Source organism: Perognathus longimembris, chromosome 13 (assembly GCF_023159225.1).
Source record: "Perognathus longimembris pacificus isolate PPM17 chromosome 13, ASM2315922v1, whole genome shotgun sequence".
Taxonomy (NCBI): Eukaryota; Metazoa; Chordata; class Mammalia; order Rodentia; family Heteromyidae; genus Perognathus; species Perognathus longimembris.
Genome location: NC_063173.1, coordinates 31,087,928 through 31,105,073, shown reverse-complemented (window position 1 = coordinate 31,105,073; position 17,146 = coordinate 31,087,928). Strand labels below are relative to the sequence as shown.

Sequence of the window (17,146 nt, the reverse complement as noted above, 5' to 3'; positions counted from 1 at the left end):
AAACCTTGTCCAATATGCTCTCAGTTTGGGGGAGAAAAGTATTTTCCCCATATTATTGCTCCATGGTATTGCAACAGGCAGACTCATCTTAGTGCATATTGAGATTAAATGAAATAAAATTGAAAAGTACCTGAAGGGCATTCGGATGTTCAGTCTCTCTGCATACTTGCACAGTGTGTCCCATGGTATATGAATTTTAATAAACATGATATCAGGGTTTGCAATAGCTGGCTGTGAAGGATAGAAAGACAGATAAAATTTACAACTAAAGTTTACAGTATCATACCACCATTTGAATCTGAAGCAAAAAACCATAACACCCTTAATCATACATGAATTATCATCATTGATTAAGAGACAAAATGCATATATACTCTTCTTAATAAAGAAAAACCTCAATAAAATATTGGCATGGAAACCAGCTAAGGACCTAACACATCCAGATATCAATCACAGAGTATCTAGGAGTTTGCTTTTTTTTTTTTTTAATGAGGAAGTGCTTTTGCAATGTACACATAGTCGATTTCAAAGCCTTAGCTTTCAAGAATAGACATGCATAAACATAGACTCTGGAAGTCGACCTTTTGATATCACCAGTTAACATTAATCCCTCCAGAAATTGATAACTGTCATGAAAGGAAGCCTGATAAGTGGATAGGCCTGGTGACCATCTACATGCACCTGCAGAGAGCCCTAAAACTTTCCCTTCTCATAAAATAAGGAAACAGATGATCCCTTGGCTCTCCTGTAAATGCACCAGCTATCAATAAAGTAGGGTGACAAAAGTGATATCTTCTTAAGGATTGAAAGTGAACAATAAATTCTCTTTTAAAAATAATTCCACACCATTCATTTCTAGGCACAGGCAAGTAGCAGGATTTTCCTCAGTGCCTCCATTGTATACAAGAAATAAGCACCTGTGTGGATGAGTGAATATTCTTATATTGATTATTATGAAAGTATAGATTTCCCCTATGAGAGCCATATGGATAATTAAGAATCACTAACTACTCTTTCCTATTCACTTATATTAATTATATGGGAGAATTTTATTGTTACATCTCCACATTTGGCACTGCATTCTATTCAATCACACCTCAAGCTATTTTTGATGGACACTGTATCATGAGCCCCTTATTCCTTTCAGGAGTGGAGAAGCATTGCAAATTGTCTCCTGTCATTAAATAATTTATCCACTTATTCTCATGTCATTTTTGTTAACTATAAGCTGAACTTTCAAGTTACTTTTTAAGTTCTATGATAGTCACCAGAAAATAAGTAGTGTATAAACACTAGAAACCCATGACAACTCAAAACTGTCAAGTTTTCATGCTTACTCTAAATTTTTATTCCATTTCAACCTGTATGAAGATATAAGAATTTAAATATCTTGGGGCTGGGAATATGGCCTAGTGGTAGAGTGCTCGCCTCGTATACATGAAGCCCTGGGTTCAATTCCTAAGCACCATATATATACAAAAAGCCAGAAGTGGAGCTATGGCTCAAGTGGTAGAGTGTTAGCCTTGAACAAAAAGAAGCTCAGGGACAGTGCTCAGGCCCTGAGTTCAAGACCCAGGACTGGCAAAAAAAAAGAATTCAAATATCTTTTATCTAGCTAAGTGGTTTTTGCAAAGAGAGTTAAGCAGTTATCATAATCATCTAGGTGGTTTTATTTCTCTCTTCAAAATCAGGGCACTCGGATCTATTTTTTCTTGTCTGCCCTGGGGCTTGAACTCAGGGCCCAGGAGCTGTCTCTGAGCTCTTTTGGTCAAGGCTAGCACTCTACCACTTTGAGCCACAGTGCCCCTTTGAATTTTCTGGTGGTATATTGGAGATAAGAGTCTCACGGACTTTCTTTTCTGGGCTGGCTTTGAACTGTGATCCTCAGATCTCAGCCTCCTGAGTAGCTAGGATTAAAGGTGTGAGTCACTGGCACTTGGCTCAGGTCAATTCTTAAAAATGGAAGAATAAGATTCTTCTGTATGTATATCAATATCTTGATAATGCTACTCATTAGTCACATTACTCTACCAGATACTCATTTAAATTCTTAGATTTGGTTTAGAGTGTAAGATAAATAGCTAAACAAGCTGGTGTAACATAACAACAAATTCAGCATTGTATTTACTCATGTTCACAGTCAAGCTTGGTTTTAATGCCTCCAGAGATATTTGCATCCATGTCTGAGGCTCACAAAGCATGCGGCATTTGTCATTACCCTTGCATCAATCTCCACAAAACATACCCTCCATGTGAACATCTGTCACAAAAGAACATTGTCTTCTCTGTAGACAGCCTGACCAGATTAGACCAATGAGTATACTTCTGAATTTCAAGTAGGCTTAACTCTTCAGGAAACTAGAAGTTTTAAGCCCAGAATGTGGAATAAAATTATCAGCTTAATTTAAGGACAAATATAGCCATCTCTGAATATAATCATCCACATAGTCCTCACATATATTCTTTTTTTTTTTTTTTTTTTTTTTGGCCAGTCCTGGGCCTTGGACTCAGGGCCTGAGCACTGTCCCTGGCTTCCTTTTTGCTCAAGGCTAGCACTGTGCCACTTGAGCCACAGTGCCACTTCTGGCCGTTTTCTGTATATGTGGTGCTGGGGAATCAAACCCAGGGCCTCATGTATACGAGGCAAGCTCTCTCGCCACTAGGCCATATCCCCAGCCCCTCCTCACATATATTCTTGTTGAATATATTCATATTAATATTTATAATGTCCCCCATTCTAAGTAAGACTAGTTTTGTAGGTTTGCCCGAATAGTATGTCAAACTTGTGGCACCAACATCTTCAAACAGTACTATTAGAAAGTCACACCACCAATGCAATTATATCTGTTCCTAGAGGGCAGTATAAAGGCTGATTTGTTCTTTTCCTACCACCCTGTAGACCCTTCTATATACTAGAATGCTTTTTAAAGACAGAAAATTAGAAAAAAGAAAGAAAAGAATATTCTGTTTTGAGAATTCTGAGACGTCTTAATACATAACATTTACTAAAAATAGTCAAGAGACCGTAGAATATTCTGAGTATGCAAATTCTTTGATCACAAACTATTTTTTCTTTGACCTTCCTGACATACTAGTATTTTCAAATCACTATGAGACAAGCATAGTAAAAATACTTTCATGTCAGTATAATTTCTGAAGGACTTTTCTTATTCAACATATGCTGGTTTCAAATTAAGGATTATGGAAATCACAATTGACAATGCCAGTGAAAGAGAGTCTTATGTCTCAAATATCAACAGGTATTTGAACTTAGATCAACTTTAAGCACACTAACTGTACTTGGGGAAAAAAAAAGCATAACATTTAGAAATCACCACTGATTAATTAAAGAACTACTAATACAAATTTATCAGTTTATATCCAACATATATCTTGAAAAAGGAGAAGATTGTGATGTGGATTGTTCCAAGGTGTTTCTAATTTATGTTCCAGACTTAATGGGAGAGATGTGTTCAGAAATAGGATAATAAAACCTTCTTAGGGTATGAACTGCAGCTCAGTGCCTGTCACGGTTTAGGCCCTGCTTTCAATCTTTAGTATCATAGATAAATAAATAAGCAAAGTTTTTGGAAACATAAAAATCTTAAATATTCATTTATTTAAATGATTTTCCATCCAGGGAAAATAAAGGACACATGTTTTATTTTAATCTATTTCTATTTTCACTTTATCCATGCAGAAATTCTTGTACTTAAAATAATAATAAAAATCCTCCTTTTGAAATTTTGCTTTTGTCTATTGGTGTGGCATCAATCTACCTTTCACTTACCAGGCACAATTATATTTTTTTCAAGCATAACTACCAGTTTAGAAGAAACCACATGGTATAATGGAAAAAAAGTATGTTGCTTGTAATCACAGAGACTTCAGCACAAATTCCATCTTCAGGAACTACTGGTTCAGTGACCATGAGAAAAGGTGACCCTCAGTTTCTACACTTGGGAAATGAAGAGAGAGATTCGAAATGTTATAAAAAGACTGTGCTAATGAAATATTTGTGCCTGACTGGTTTATCAGAAATGTTGGTTCTCAAGTCATGGCATGCCTTTTACTCAAACTAGTCCAAATTAAGATGAATTTCTAAGTACCTTCCATTTTCTCCCACCTCTGTAAGTGCCTACATGAGTTGTCCTTATTGGAGTCTGTTTCTTGGTTGTGTATGCCTTTTAAAGTAGGCCTTGAGTTATAAAAACATTAAAGCAACAGCAATCTGACTTGGGAGAAGCTGTGAAATTCAGTGACCTGAATCAAGATTTATGTATTTAGTTTGGGGAAAACAACCATACTGTTCTTTATCTGGTAATATAACTAAATACTAATTACAAAAACTAACAACACCAATATTCTCTTTCTTTGGGCTTTTAGTTGCTCTAAAAATAATTGGCTCTTCCTCTGTATCTAATGAAAGCATCCTATACTAGTATAGTTTTTCCTTTTATAAAGATGGATTGTTTAATTTTGGGTCATACCATTTCTCAGAACCTCATTTCACTCAGAGTAAAATGCAGCTTCTGAATTGATCTTTTCATATTCTCACCCTCAATATCTCAAGAACTTCCCCTGCCCTGCTTTCCCCATTCCCCTCTCTCCTTCCATTCTCATCATTTGGTCATGCACTACTTGTCTTCTCTGTCCTAATTTTCTTACATGGATCTCTTCTTTGTGTGATATTCCCGTCTATTTAGTTATGTGTCTTGAAAGAATACACTTCATTTGATTCCTTTATACAGCCTTAGCATCTCGTCCTGGATCAGACACAAAAGGGCCTCTGAACATGGATTGAATGGATGAGTTAATTTGTTTTGAGTACACATTCTATATAATTTATATCTAGACAAGAGCCAGAACAGACAAGAAAGCCAATGAGCCTGAACTATTCTGGGATGGGACTCTGTCAGGTTTCCAATTAGCTTTATGAACAGCTTGTCTCACATGAATTACTAATTCATTACTGTCAACCTCTTCCACGAGGACTAATCACCTTTAATAAAGGGATGCTTTGAAAAGAGGTTTCTGCAGTACAATGACTAACATCACGAGGAAAATGTCAAGCTAGGTGCACTCACAGCTAGAATGTCTTAACTTACTGTCAGATACATATATATATCACATATCATATGTGTGTTTATATATCACATATCATATGTGTATGCATATATATAGAGAGAGACAGCTATTTTAAGAACTACCTTTTTATAATTTCCTGAATTTCAATTCTCTTCTTATTATACCTCCACTTAAAAAACATTAAAAATGGGCTGGGGATATGGCCTAGTGGCAAGAGTGCCTGCCTCGTATACATGAGGCCCTGGGTTCGATTCCCCAGCACCACATATACAGAAAATGGCCAGAAGTGGCGCTGTGGCTCAAAGTGGCAGAGTGCTAGCCTTGAGCAAAACAAGAAGCCAGGGACAGTGCTCAGGCTCTGAGTCCAAGCCCCAGGACTGGCCAAAAAAAAAAAAAAAAAAAAAAAAAAAAAAAAAAAAAACATTAAAAATAGAGAAGTATCATGTTTTTGCAGCAATTGGCCCACTTGATGCTGTGAGGTAGAAGCAGAGAGCTGCCAGTCTGGTGCTTTTGTGTTCAGCACTGCTGAATACAGGCTTCTGGGAGGAAACAAAGCACCTCCAACCCTGACACTTCACATCATTACTCACTTATTCCACCCCTAACTTCAGAGAGATACAACAGTCACTCCTGAAGACTGAGTTTAAAAACTATAAGAAGATATGTAAGTGTTTTTTTTTTTAAATCATTCCATACGTTTTGGGGAGAGAGTGGTGAAAAAACAGTACCTTATGTCTTCTTAGTTTTTAAGTCTAGTGAAAGACAAATTCTGATATGAATTAGAAACTGAATTAGATTACAAAACACTTATGCTGACCATTAGAAATCACCTCTGTATTCATTCTGATGGACTTCTAATGCAAAACATATCTTGTTTTTATCTTGTAGAAACTGACCACATTCACATGCAATTGGAGGAGAATGTGAGATCTCCTCTCTGCTATGTTTAGTTCTGGACTCTGCAGAAAATATATTTAAAAGTTTCAACACTTTCCATACTAATCATCTTTTACCTTATAAATCCAATACTTACTGATATTTTTGCAGATTCACAGTTCCTTTCTCTAGTAGCAAGATCTGAATACTTTCAATGTAATATGCATTAAAATTAAACTGCAATTAAGTGCACAGCTTCTGATAGCAGAAAATAAACACTTACAGCACCACAAAGTATAATAGTTTACACTGTTGGTGTTTTCTTTTGTTGTTATTATTATTTGTGTGTGTGTGCATAGGTGGATATCAAACCAAGACTTTAAGAGTATTTGCCAAGCACTGTATGCCAGATTTATAGCCAAGCCCCCAAATACTCTATGTAATATCTTAGATAGCTACAAATGTTCACATAACAATGAATTCTATGTTAACATAAAATTTACTCTCAGTGTTGTTTGGTTTGTATTTATTTTATGGCCTGAGTGTTGAGCATTTCATACACACACACACACACACGCGCGCGCGCACACACGTATATATGTATATATATGATACATATATGTGTACACATATATGTGTATATATGTATATATAATTTAATTTCACTCATTCATAGAAAGAACGATATTGTATCATTTGAAAGGAAATGAAAGAACTTGGAAAAATTACATTAAGTGAAATAAATCAGCCACAGAGAGATAAAGGATGCATTTTTCCCCTTATAGGTGGAAAATAGATTCAGCCTGTGAACTTATAAGTAAATAATGAAATATGGTTGATTCAAGGGAGAGCTCAAATAGTATAGTTCCTTAGAAATGCAAAATCACCTCCCAAGAAAATAAACAGTAAGAATCAGGTATTTGAAAGGGATGGAGTGTGTTCAAGGGGAAATAGGAAAAAGAATGAAGAATTAGAAAGGGGAGAATGTAGTCAAGAATTCAATGAATAACCTGTAACATTAAGAATGAAGAAAGGAGTGGATAGGGGAAGGATAGGGGAGAATACTGAAAGGGGTGACACTGATCAAGATGCTTAGTTTTCATAAACTGCTTTGTTAAAGGGCATGTCTTTTGTACACGACCTGAAGATAACTTAAAAAATGTTAAAGTATTAGTTTCAAAACTGCTTACGTTATATTGTATCATCTTCTGTTTGCTTGAGTCAACACAGAGTTTCATGATACTGATTTGTCTGTTATCATCTGTGATACATACAGATATGATGTGATATAATTCCCATAGTTAGGCTATGATACATGCGAACAAAAGGTTTTCCTCATGGCTTCTGAGTCCCTGGAAAGGACTGGACTCCTCCCAGAAAGAAATATCAAAGCAATCAGGGACTGCAAGGGAAATTCCTCAATGCTAGTTCTGCAACTGGAATGAGCCATTTTGGGAATGAGCCATTTGGAATGAGAATACCCCTTAATAGCTGAAATTCACCATGGAAATAAGTGCCTCCATCCTAAAACCATGAGGAAAGCAATTCTGTAAAAATCATGTAAGCTTCTAAGAGGACCCTGCATTCTAGGTATAAATGCAGCTTATGAAACACTTTGAGTTAGGACTTAGGAACCGAGTCATCATTTCTAGCTTGCTGACCATCCGAATTTAAAGTTAATGCATGGATTTTATTTGAAGCTGATAGTTTTTTGATAATTTATTAAGCAGGAATAGTAATTTTAATATATCTTGATAGAAACCCTGAGGCAGTATTTTTTACAACGTTAGAATGCTTATTGAAAGAATACTTTTATTTAGTATACCAAATGGTTCACAGCAGGAAACAGCAAATGTAGTCCCAATAAGCTCAGTTGTTTAGAAAGTTATTTTGTCACTCTAAAAATTAGGAATATATGCTAGGATAATCTTTCTATAAAAATATCTATGACAAAATGAGTGTTTATACATATAATATATACTATTACATATATAAAATATATACATGTGTATACATACATATATGTATTTATATAGACACACATACATATATATATATATATATATATGTATGTATTTTCTGGCATTCTGACTCTCCTGGATTTTCTGTGTTCTGTCTATCACATGAATCATTATTTGTATTTCTAACTTCTTGCATTTTCTGTGTGTTCAGTTATTCTTCTCTTCCAGTCTTCCTTTCTTTTCTTACCCTCCATTCTTTCCCTCCTTTCACTTTCTTCTTTGTCCTGGACCCTTTCCATCCTAAACCTCTGATCTATTCCCATCCTTTCACCCTCCATTGCCCTTTGATCTTCATTTTATTTTAAATGTCCTTTTAAAAATTAATAAAAGTAACAAATAAAAGAAGCAAAGGAATTAAATGTAAGATTCCATTTCCCTCTCTGCATTATTTTGTCTCCTCTTATGACTAGCAAGTTGATCATATTTGCTGATATCCTCTTTTTTTCTATTATCTATTGACACTTCATGCTGGTCTAGTATGTCTGTCTATCTTTTTAAGTAAGCAGTACCTCTCAGCAATATTGAAACTGAATGGCTAACCCTTCCCTGGAACAGTTCAGCTCTTGTTGTTACACTTAACTTTGATTATTCTTCTCCTATCTTACTGTTCTCATCCATAGGCTTATTATTTTCTTTTCCTTTCTAGTGATTTTGTGTCAATACAGTAGATGCTTCATTAACACTTCTTGAATGAATGAAGAAATTTCTTAGATTACAAGCCTAAACTGTTTCCCTTGGGAGTTTTTCTTATCATAGCCAAAGCACCCCAAAAGAAGCACATCTTTAAATGATAGTAAATGCATAAGCATTTTCATGTGTATACATGTGAAGATAAATTTATCAAATTCTATCCATTTATGTTCATGTCTGCCCATGATCAATACTGGCCATGATCTTTTCTTCTTTTGTTTGCAGTATTGGCAACATTCCTTAAAGTAATGTTGGTGAAGAGTTTCTTAAGCTTTTTCAGAGAAAAGATATAAAAAATTGCTAGTCCTTTTTCAAACTAGTATTTTGTGGTTAATGGGATATATAGATGAGATATTTGATTAATACTATTATATTTTGTATATTGTTTTTTATTATTTGACATATTATTGTTAGGAAGGAAATTACTGTATTTTTGTGGACACATATCATATATTTTCTTCATTAGATCATAAGTAATTGTATCTGTTCCATTGTAACAAACCAAACAAAAATAGTAATCAAATACCTACCTCTTTCTCCAACATCAATCCTTCAGCTCTGAGGTTCTTTTCAAATGTATTTCTTTTGTCATACTGTATATTTGTCTTTCTGTAAACCAGGATGTAATCAATTCGTTTTTTGCCATCTTTGAAGAGAAGCCCACTGGATGCTATGTAATTCATGTCATTCTAGAAACAAAGCAGTATTTTTAAGTATTCTAAGGTAGGTAAGTACCCTATTGGCTTACAGTCACTAACACATTATGAAAGATGTTTTACATATTTCTTTTATAAGAGATGGAGAAAATTTAAAACAATCATCATCTACCATAAAAAAGAATAACAAAGCATTTGCTGGAATTTGAAATGAAGAGGACCCAGTGTTGCTGGGTTTTATCAAATAATGAACTATAAAATATTATCACCTAATATATTCTGACAATTTACTAAACCATATATAGATATGTTGCTTTCAAAATACGTCTTATTTTACTGCTTACAATTCGCGTTACAAACACAGACACTAAGGTTGAACAAACTTTCTTAGTACTACAGGGGAAGCCAACATAACTACCAAGGAATTATGTCTGGCTTCTCCCTCGTGCCATATTAGAGGCCTAGCTACAACGCAGTTTTTCACATCTCCAGATAGGTCCTGGTTGTGCAGGCTTTTGATCAGCTCACAGTACCAGAAGTCCCCTGTGAGCAGCTGGTTGTTCTTTTCCCACTCAGTCAAGCAGTGTTCTTAGGGATCTGGTAGTCAAAAGGAAGTCTGCCCTGCTTCCTCTTTTGAGCACCAAGCCAGATTCACACACACCAAGCCTATCTCCAAAAACTCAGACGGGCTGGGAATATGGCCTAGTGGCAAGAGTGCTTGCCTCTTATACATGAAGCCCTGGATTCCTGAAGTGGCGCTGTGGCTCAAGTGGCAGAGTGCTAGCCTTGAGGGAAAAGAAGCCAGGGACAGGGACCAGGCCCTGAATCCAAGGCCCAGGACTGGCAAAAACAAACAACAAACAAACAAAAACCCAGACAGGTCCTAGGTGTGTAGGGAGACTGGTTGTACTTCTGTTTGTTAAATTTGGCTCAGAATGGAGCTTGTATATAGGGACAGATAAAATTTATGAAGTCTCTCAAAGACTCTTAACTTTCATGGCTTTGTCTAGACAGAAACTGCTTAATTATAGCTAATGAATTGAATTCACGAATTCTATTTTTTTCTATCCCTAAAGTGTTATTTTTCACTCTGTTGCACAAAGGAATCTCTTCTTACGAATAGCTGTGACTCTTAGCTGTTGCCAGTGTCTGTTCCTGCCTATAATACAACAATTAATTTTAGAATTCAGAATGTTCAACTTGTTCAACGTGTTGAACAAGAAATGTACTCACTGCCTTACATATGAAACTAACCCCTCTCTACTTCACTTTGACAATAAAGGAAAAAAAAGAATTCAGAATGTTATTTCTAAGACAGTATAGCGAGTTTCTCTGTTTATTTTTATTTTTTTAATCAGATTCTGCTAGTAACAGGGCAAGCTGAAGAAAGTCAAAGGGAACAAGTTTAGACTCTGGCTTATTAAGAATCCTTCTCATTTTAGGTAAGGCAAACATTGGAACTGGTTAGTATGTCCACCTCATTGGATGGCCACAGAGGTTTCAGCTCATAAGGTCAAGAGTGAGTGTTCTAGAATTGGATTTCTTAATCCTATCTTACTAACTCTGCAAATAAAAACAAATAATTTTCATAAGTTTCCAGTGGTGGTGTTTATCTTTTACTTTCTAGTCACCCTTTTGATACTGTTTAATGAGTTACTGCCTAGACACTGTGAGCCTGATGTCATATTTCATGTAAAAGTTCTGGTTTATACTCCTTTATTAGAAAAAATTCAAATCCTTTCATGTAATTAAAGTCTATTTTAGACTTACCACCATCTATTACTAATAGCTCTTGTTACAGACACTACTTCCAACTGACTAATGAACAAAGAACGTTTAATTTTCTTTCATTTCAGACAAATAAGAAACATTATTACCTTCCCCAGAGAGTCACATGTTTAGAAAACAAGCAGTCCTTGTTAAAAATAAATTATGCTTCAGATACATATTTCAGAAGAATTTCCACCTATGATGGAAATTTATTAAGTGCTGACAGAATAATGAAAATCTTGCTTTTTTCCTCTCACAAAAATTTCATTTAAAATACTATTTTGGAGGAAGATGCTCTATTTTTAATAATGCATCTAATTTAAATTTAAAATATGTATAGATGTAATTAACTGAGAGTTTTTGAAATAATTTAAAATTTTGATTTTTATGAATGCCAATATCTGCTGTCAATGATGTACAGGTATGCCCCCCTATGAAATCCTTCCAGACATGGTTCTTACCAGATTTAATACCTCTGTTAACTTCATGCCACCTCTACACCTTTATAGTTAGATATGCTAATCTTCATCAGTAACTATGGATTATTCACATCTTATAGCAGGGTGCATAAGTGTTTGTCCTCCAGATTCCTCTACAGTGTAGTTGAGAATGTGCCAACAAAAGAACAGAATAACTAATACAATTTAATTTGAAGAAATAGCCCTAATAACTACCACAAGCCAAATAAAGATCAAGTGATTTTCTATGCCTCACATATGCACTGACACATTTGATGTATATGAACACACACACACACTATTTCATGTTTACAAAATTAGATAAACACATGCTATTATCCCAGTTAATAGATGTTGAAACTTAGGCACCGATGATTAGATTGATATATTATTCAGTAGGTATAGTAAAATCAACACTTAGGGTGTGATAAAGGCTAAACAAGCCAAAAGCCATTAGTAAGTTAGTCTTTTATACATCATCAAACACATTACCAGAACACACAATAAATGCATATTAGATGAAAGGTTTCATAAATGTCAGGAGTAAAAATAATGTAAAATGTTTCTTATTTGACATTATTCTTATTATGTGATGGTGATGATTATATGAAATATCATTAGGTAGGAATAGATACAGAAGTTACTATGCACTAAAATGGTCTGTTTCCCATGTAAGGACTATAGCAAAAATCAAACAAAAAGACTTCTTTAACATTATAGCTTCTTAAAGTATAGATATGACCGAGACAAGCCCATCATAGATTGCATCATTCGGAATACTTGAAAGCATATTTTTCCCCTTAACTTCTACATTGGTTCAACAAAGGTTATAAGATATAAAAGTTACTCAAGAATGCAAATGTATCTTAGTCAGTCAGACAGAGAACAACATTGATGATGTTTGCACGGCCTCTTTGCAAGCACCTCCTGTATTTCAGTTTGATGAAGAAATTTCTAATGATCCATTAGTGGTTTGTTAAGAATTAACTGGTGAAGTTGTATTTTAATGTATAAAAATATCATATTTTTTGATATGTTAGTCATTTTTTTAATTCCTTAAAGTTATCCGAATTTACCTACTTAAAATGATATATGTGTGTATGTATATATACATATATACGCATACATATGTATATATATGCGTATACATATACATATATATACATATATATGTGTGTGCATATTTTCTTGTAGTTCTCAGATTTAAGGATTTATTCAAATTTATCCGATCTTTTGCACAGATCCATGTAAAGCTGGGAAGCTAACTCAGTTCTTTGGCAGAATTCACCTCGTGGCTAATGAATGACTGCTGAGCTTCTTGTGCGCTTTTTTCTAGAAGTTATGTTCTGCTTCTTCAAGCTACTTATTAGTTCTGGCATATAAACGTTCCCATATGGGGACTTGTTTGTCCAAACTGACAAGGAGAGTTTCCAGAGTGAGTCTCAAAAGACAATCTTCTATAATGCAACACAGCTCATCTCTGTTGCTTTATTCTACTGTTTAGAAGGGAGTTAGGGGGCAGGTGGCTAAATAAGGTGAAAATAAAGAAGCAAAGATTATGTGAGGCCTTCCCTGACGGTGTGCATTACAGCAAGGTTGATGATTTATATGAAAATTAAGGAGCTTGACTAAAAGATTCAAATGTTGTTGTTTTTTTTTTAATCATTTTAATGGGATAAAGTGTGTTAAGGACTCATTCATTAAACTTCTCACTAGATCAATCCAGGGACAGAATATCAGCTTGGAATTTGTCACAAGAAAGAAAAGAGAAACCAAAAGAAGGACATGATTGAAAGTAGGTTGATCTCATGGTTCTGTTCCTGCCGTATGATTTCACATAACTTGCTTTCCTTCCAATTCTTCTTTCTCCCACTAGGAGGCAAGAAAATGTGCCACAATACGGGAGGGTCTGTGCAATGTTCTTTCCCCTAAATATTTTTCCACCAGACATTTTTCAACATTTGTAAGTTCTAGTAACATAGGCTAAGACTTGTATTTCTGTATGGAAAACACACACATAAATTTCTGTCAGCTGAATTTACTTCCTAATAGACTTCAAATGTCTTTTCAGGTAGAACTATGAATGTCAATTGAGATCTCTACCTGCTTCAACACTGTTAAAATAAGAGAAGCTGAGGCTTTACTTATGTATGCCAGAGTATAAAGTAGTTTCTGCTCTAACTCAATGTTATTTAATTGCACAAAGCAGTCAGAACAAAAAGCGCAGACCATTTTGGAATGGAGAATCCTTTGAAACTTTTAAAAATGAGGTCAGAAAAAGAGGATGCAGAAATGAAAAAAAAAATCCTCCTAGCCAAATGTCGATTCAGGACATTAAAACAAAAATCACATTTAGCAATAGGGTAAACAGCAATTCTCAGTAGTTACCTTCAGTAGTAACCTATGTCTAATGACAAATAAAATATAATATAGCACCTTTTGAACTCATTCAGGAAAATGTCACTTTAATGTAGCTGGAATATTTAACATAACCATCAATTTAAAAGACAAAGAAGCCCTGTCACCTTGGAAATAAGCAATCTGAGATTGTATATCTGTTCAGTCATTAAGATATGCAGGTCAAAGACAAATGATGACAAATGACAATGATGTTTGTATGGCCTCTTTGCAAGCACCTCCTGTATTTCAATTTGATGAGGAAATTTCTAATGATCCATTAGTGGTCTAGCTGGGGTCAGCCTCTGGTTCAATCCCTAGAATAGCAAAAAAAACAACCAAAACATTTCTTTTTTTTTTGGCCAGTCCTGGGCCTTGGACTCAGGGCCTGAGCACTGTCCCTGGCTTCCTTTTTACTCAAGGCTAGCACTCTGCCACTTGAGCCACAGCGCCACTTCTGGCCGTTTTCTGTATATGTGGTGCTGGGGAATTGAACCCAGGGCCTCATGTATACGAGGCAAGCTCTCTTGCCACTAGGCCATATCCCCAGCCCGTATTAGAAACCTTTGTTTTTGTTTGGCCAGTCCTGGGCCTTGGACTCAGGGCCTGAGCACTGTCCCTGGCTTCCTTTTTACTCAAGGCTAGCACTCTGCCACTTGAGCCACAGCGCCACTTCTGGCCGTTTTCTGTATATGTGGTGCTGGGGAATCGAACCCAGGGCCTCATGTATATGAGGCAGGCACTCTTGCCACTAGGCCATATCCCCAGCCCCAGCATTTCTTATAACTTAATCTCACCTATGAAACCTAACAAGGGTAGCAATGATTTGCAAAGTTTATCTTTAAGAATGAAATGATTTGAACACTCTAAAACACACTATAGAACACACACTAGAGCTAATAAGACAACTATTTAAATGGTAAACTTCTATTTTAATCTCTATCAGTGAACACTGCATACCCTTTAATCAATTGCCCTTGTACCAATACTGTCATTAATAAAATTAAAACATGCTATCAGAGAGAGGGAAGGAACATACTGGTCCCTAGAGATTCAGAGGGATTCCTTGAAGTTGAAAGAACATCATAAAATTAATGATCACCACAGATGAATCTTTGTTGAATACACTGAAAATTTGATAACTGTAGGTGGCTAAGACAACTTTCAACACAAACTCTACTTGTGTCAGTCTATCATTAATGTCATTTATGCCAGTAGTAGATGGAAAAGTAAAAGAAATATCACTAAGAATTACTAATTGTTTGAGAATGAAGATATTTCTGATGAATGATTAAATTTGAATGATAATAAACTAAGACATTTTATTGAAAATGGAGTCAGCGAGTTAAGCTTTGTAAAGGTTGAAGAAATGAGGTATAGAATTTCCATATATAGTTTACAATCATTAATGCCATGAAATTCCGTGTGGAGCTCACAAAACAGAATAAGGCAACAGAGTTTTAATTAGTCATAGGCATTCCTACTCAGGCACTGCTGGCTCATACCTGTAATCCTAGCTGCTCAGGAGGCTGAAATCTGAAGATCAAAGCCAGCCTGTGAAAGAAAGTCCATAAGACTCTTACCTCCAATTAACCAACAGTAAAGCCAGAAGTAGAGCTGTGGCTTCAGTGGTAGAGAACTAGTCTTGTGCAAGGAAAGCTCAGGAACAGCATATGGGCCTGGAGTTCAAGCCCTAGTACTGGCATCAAACAACACTCCCCCCCCCCCCCCCCCGCACACACCACACCACACCACACCAAAAACAAACAAAAACAGAGAGAAAGAAGGAAAGAAGGAAGACAGAAAGGGTGGGAGGGAAAGAGGGAAGTAGGGAGAGAGGGAAAGAGGGAAGGAGGAAAGGAAGGAAGGAAGGAAGGAAGGAAGGAAGGAAGGAAGGAAGGAAGGAAGGAAGGATGGAAGGGACTTTTAGGTGAAATGAAAGCATATCTAGGCAACTACACTTATATTCCTAGGTGTTTAGATAAATCTTTCCAATAAGAGAAACAAAAAATTTATGAAGCAGTAGATTTCAAAAACAGTTTACATGATTGTGAGGAATCAGTTAAGTTCTGTATTAAGTACAATTCATGAATCAAGACCTAAGTGGCGTATTTGAGCATGTAGAGGATCTTTATCCCCAACTACTTTTATATACCCTACAAGGTAGGCTTTTCTAAAATTTTGAATTTTCTGGGAGCCAACAGTACAATGGTGACTGAATCAGACAGTTCAGTCTGAACATAATATTTTTACAACTTTTCAGTAGGAAACTTACTTGAAGTAGTGAGATACTCCCTGATTTGGTCTGTGAATTTGCAACAGGTGAAAGGCAATCAGGATCATGAATAGAAGAGGAAGTTCAACATAGAAATGTCAAGTATACAAGAGCGAGTTGGATTTATTTTTGTTTTACAAATACAAAATCAAATATCAAGTTAAAATGTACAACAGAGAAAAATATTCCCGAAACAAAGAATAGCCAAGAATGCGACCTCAGTCAGGGGCTACAGGTTCACTTCAATATTTAACTTGTATTTGCAAACTTCAAGATCAAGGTTACAAAGTATCTGGCACTGAATTTCTACACTGTATTTCCTTGTGCACAAATGTGGAATTATGAAAGTTAACACCTATTATAAAGAAAACTACTTTAAATGATTAGATATGTATTATTTATGATGGATTTATTTTTTATCATGTATTCGGAGCTGGTGGAGAAGGAAATCTTTCATAATCATGACATTCACAGAAAGATGGATTTTCTCTGATGAGAAATGCATTGGCCTTTGCAGAGTAGATGATTCTTGGGAAAGTTCTTTGTTATTTGCAAAAAAAATTTACTTTTTATGAAACAGCAACTCTATGTTCCCATCTCTTTTACCCCAGAATCTCTGTCCATAATCTCATGAGGCCCAGGAAAAGAAAGGGAATCTTCAAACAACTATATTTTATTAAATGTTATGAAGTAGATGATCTTCTCATGTTGGCTATGAATAATCTCTTCTCAGCAAAAACATATTGCGTCATGTTAGAAACACTGAAGGGTTGGCAGTGAAAACATACCATCAGGGCTGGAGGCAAGGCTCCATTGGTAGTGTGCTAGCAAATGAGGGCAAGTGTCAGATACTGAGTTTCAGTCTGGTTATCATAGAAAAACAAAAAAAAAATTCCATAGAGTTTAAAAATCTAT

The 17,146-nt window shown here is 35.5% G+C and overlaps 1 protein-coding gene across 2 annotated transcripts in view; it reads right to left on the bottom strand.

Annotated features, from left to right (window-relative positions):
- The window catches only part of Ano3 (anoctamin 3), a 317,815-nt gene that overhangs the window by 92,177 nt on the left and 208,492 nt on the right, over positions 1–17,146 (bottom strand). For both annotated transcript variants that reach the window (XM_048359642.1, XM_048359643.1), the window contains 2 exons: positions 9,206–9,364; positions 131–231 (listed from right to left, as the gene is read on the bottom strand). In XM_048359642.1, coding sequence (XP_048215599.1) covers positions 131–231; positions 9,206–9,364 — 260 coding nt within the window. The remainder of the gene's footprint in view (positions 1–130; positions 232–9,205; positions 9,365–17,146) is intronic.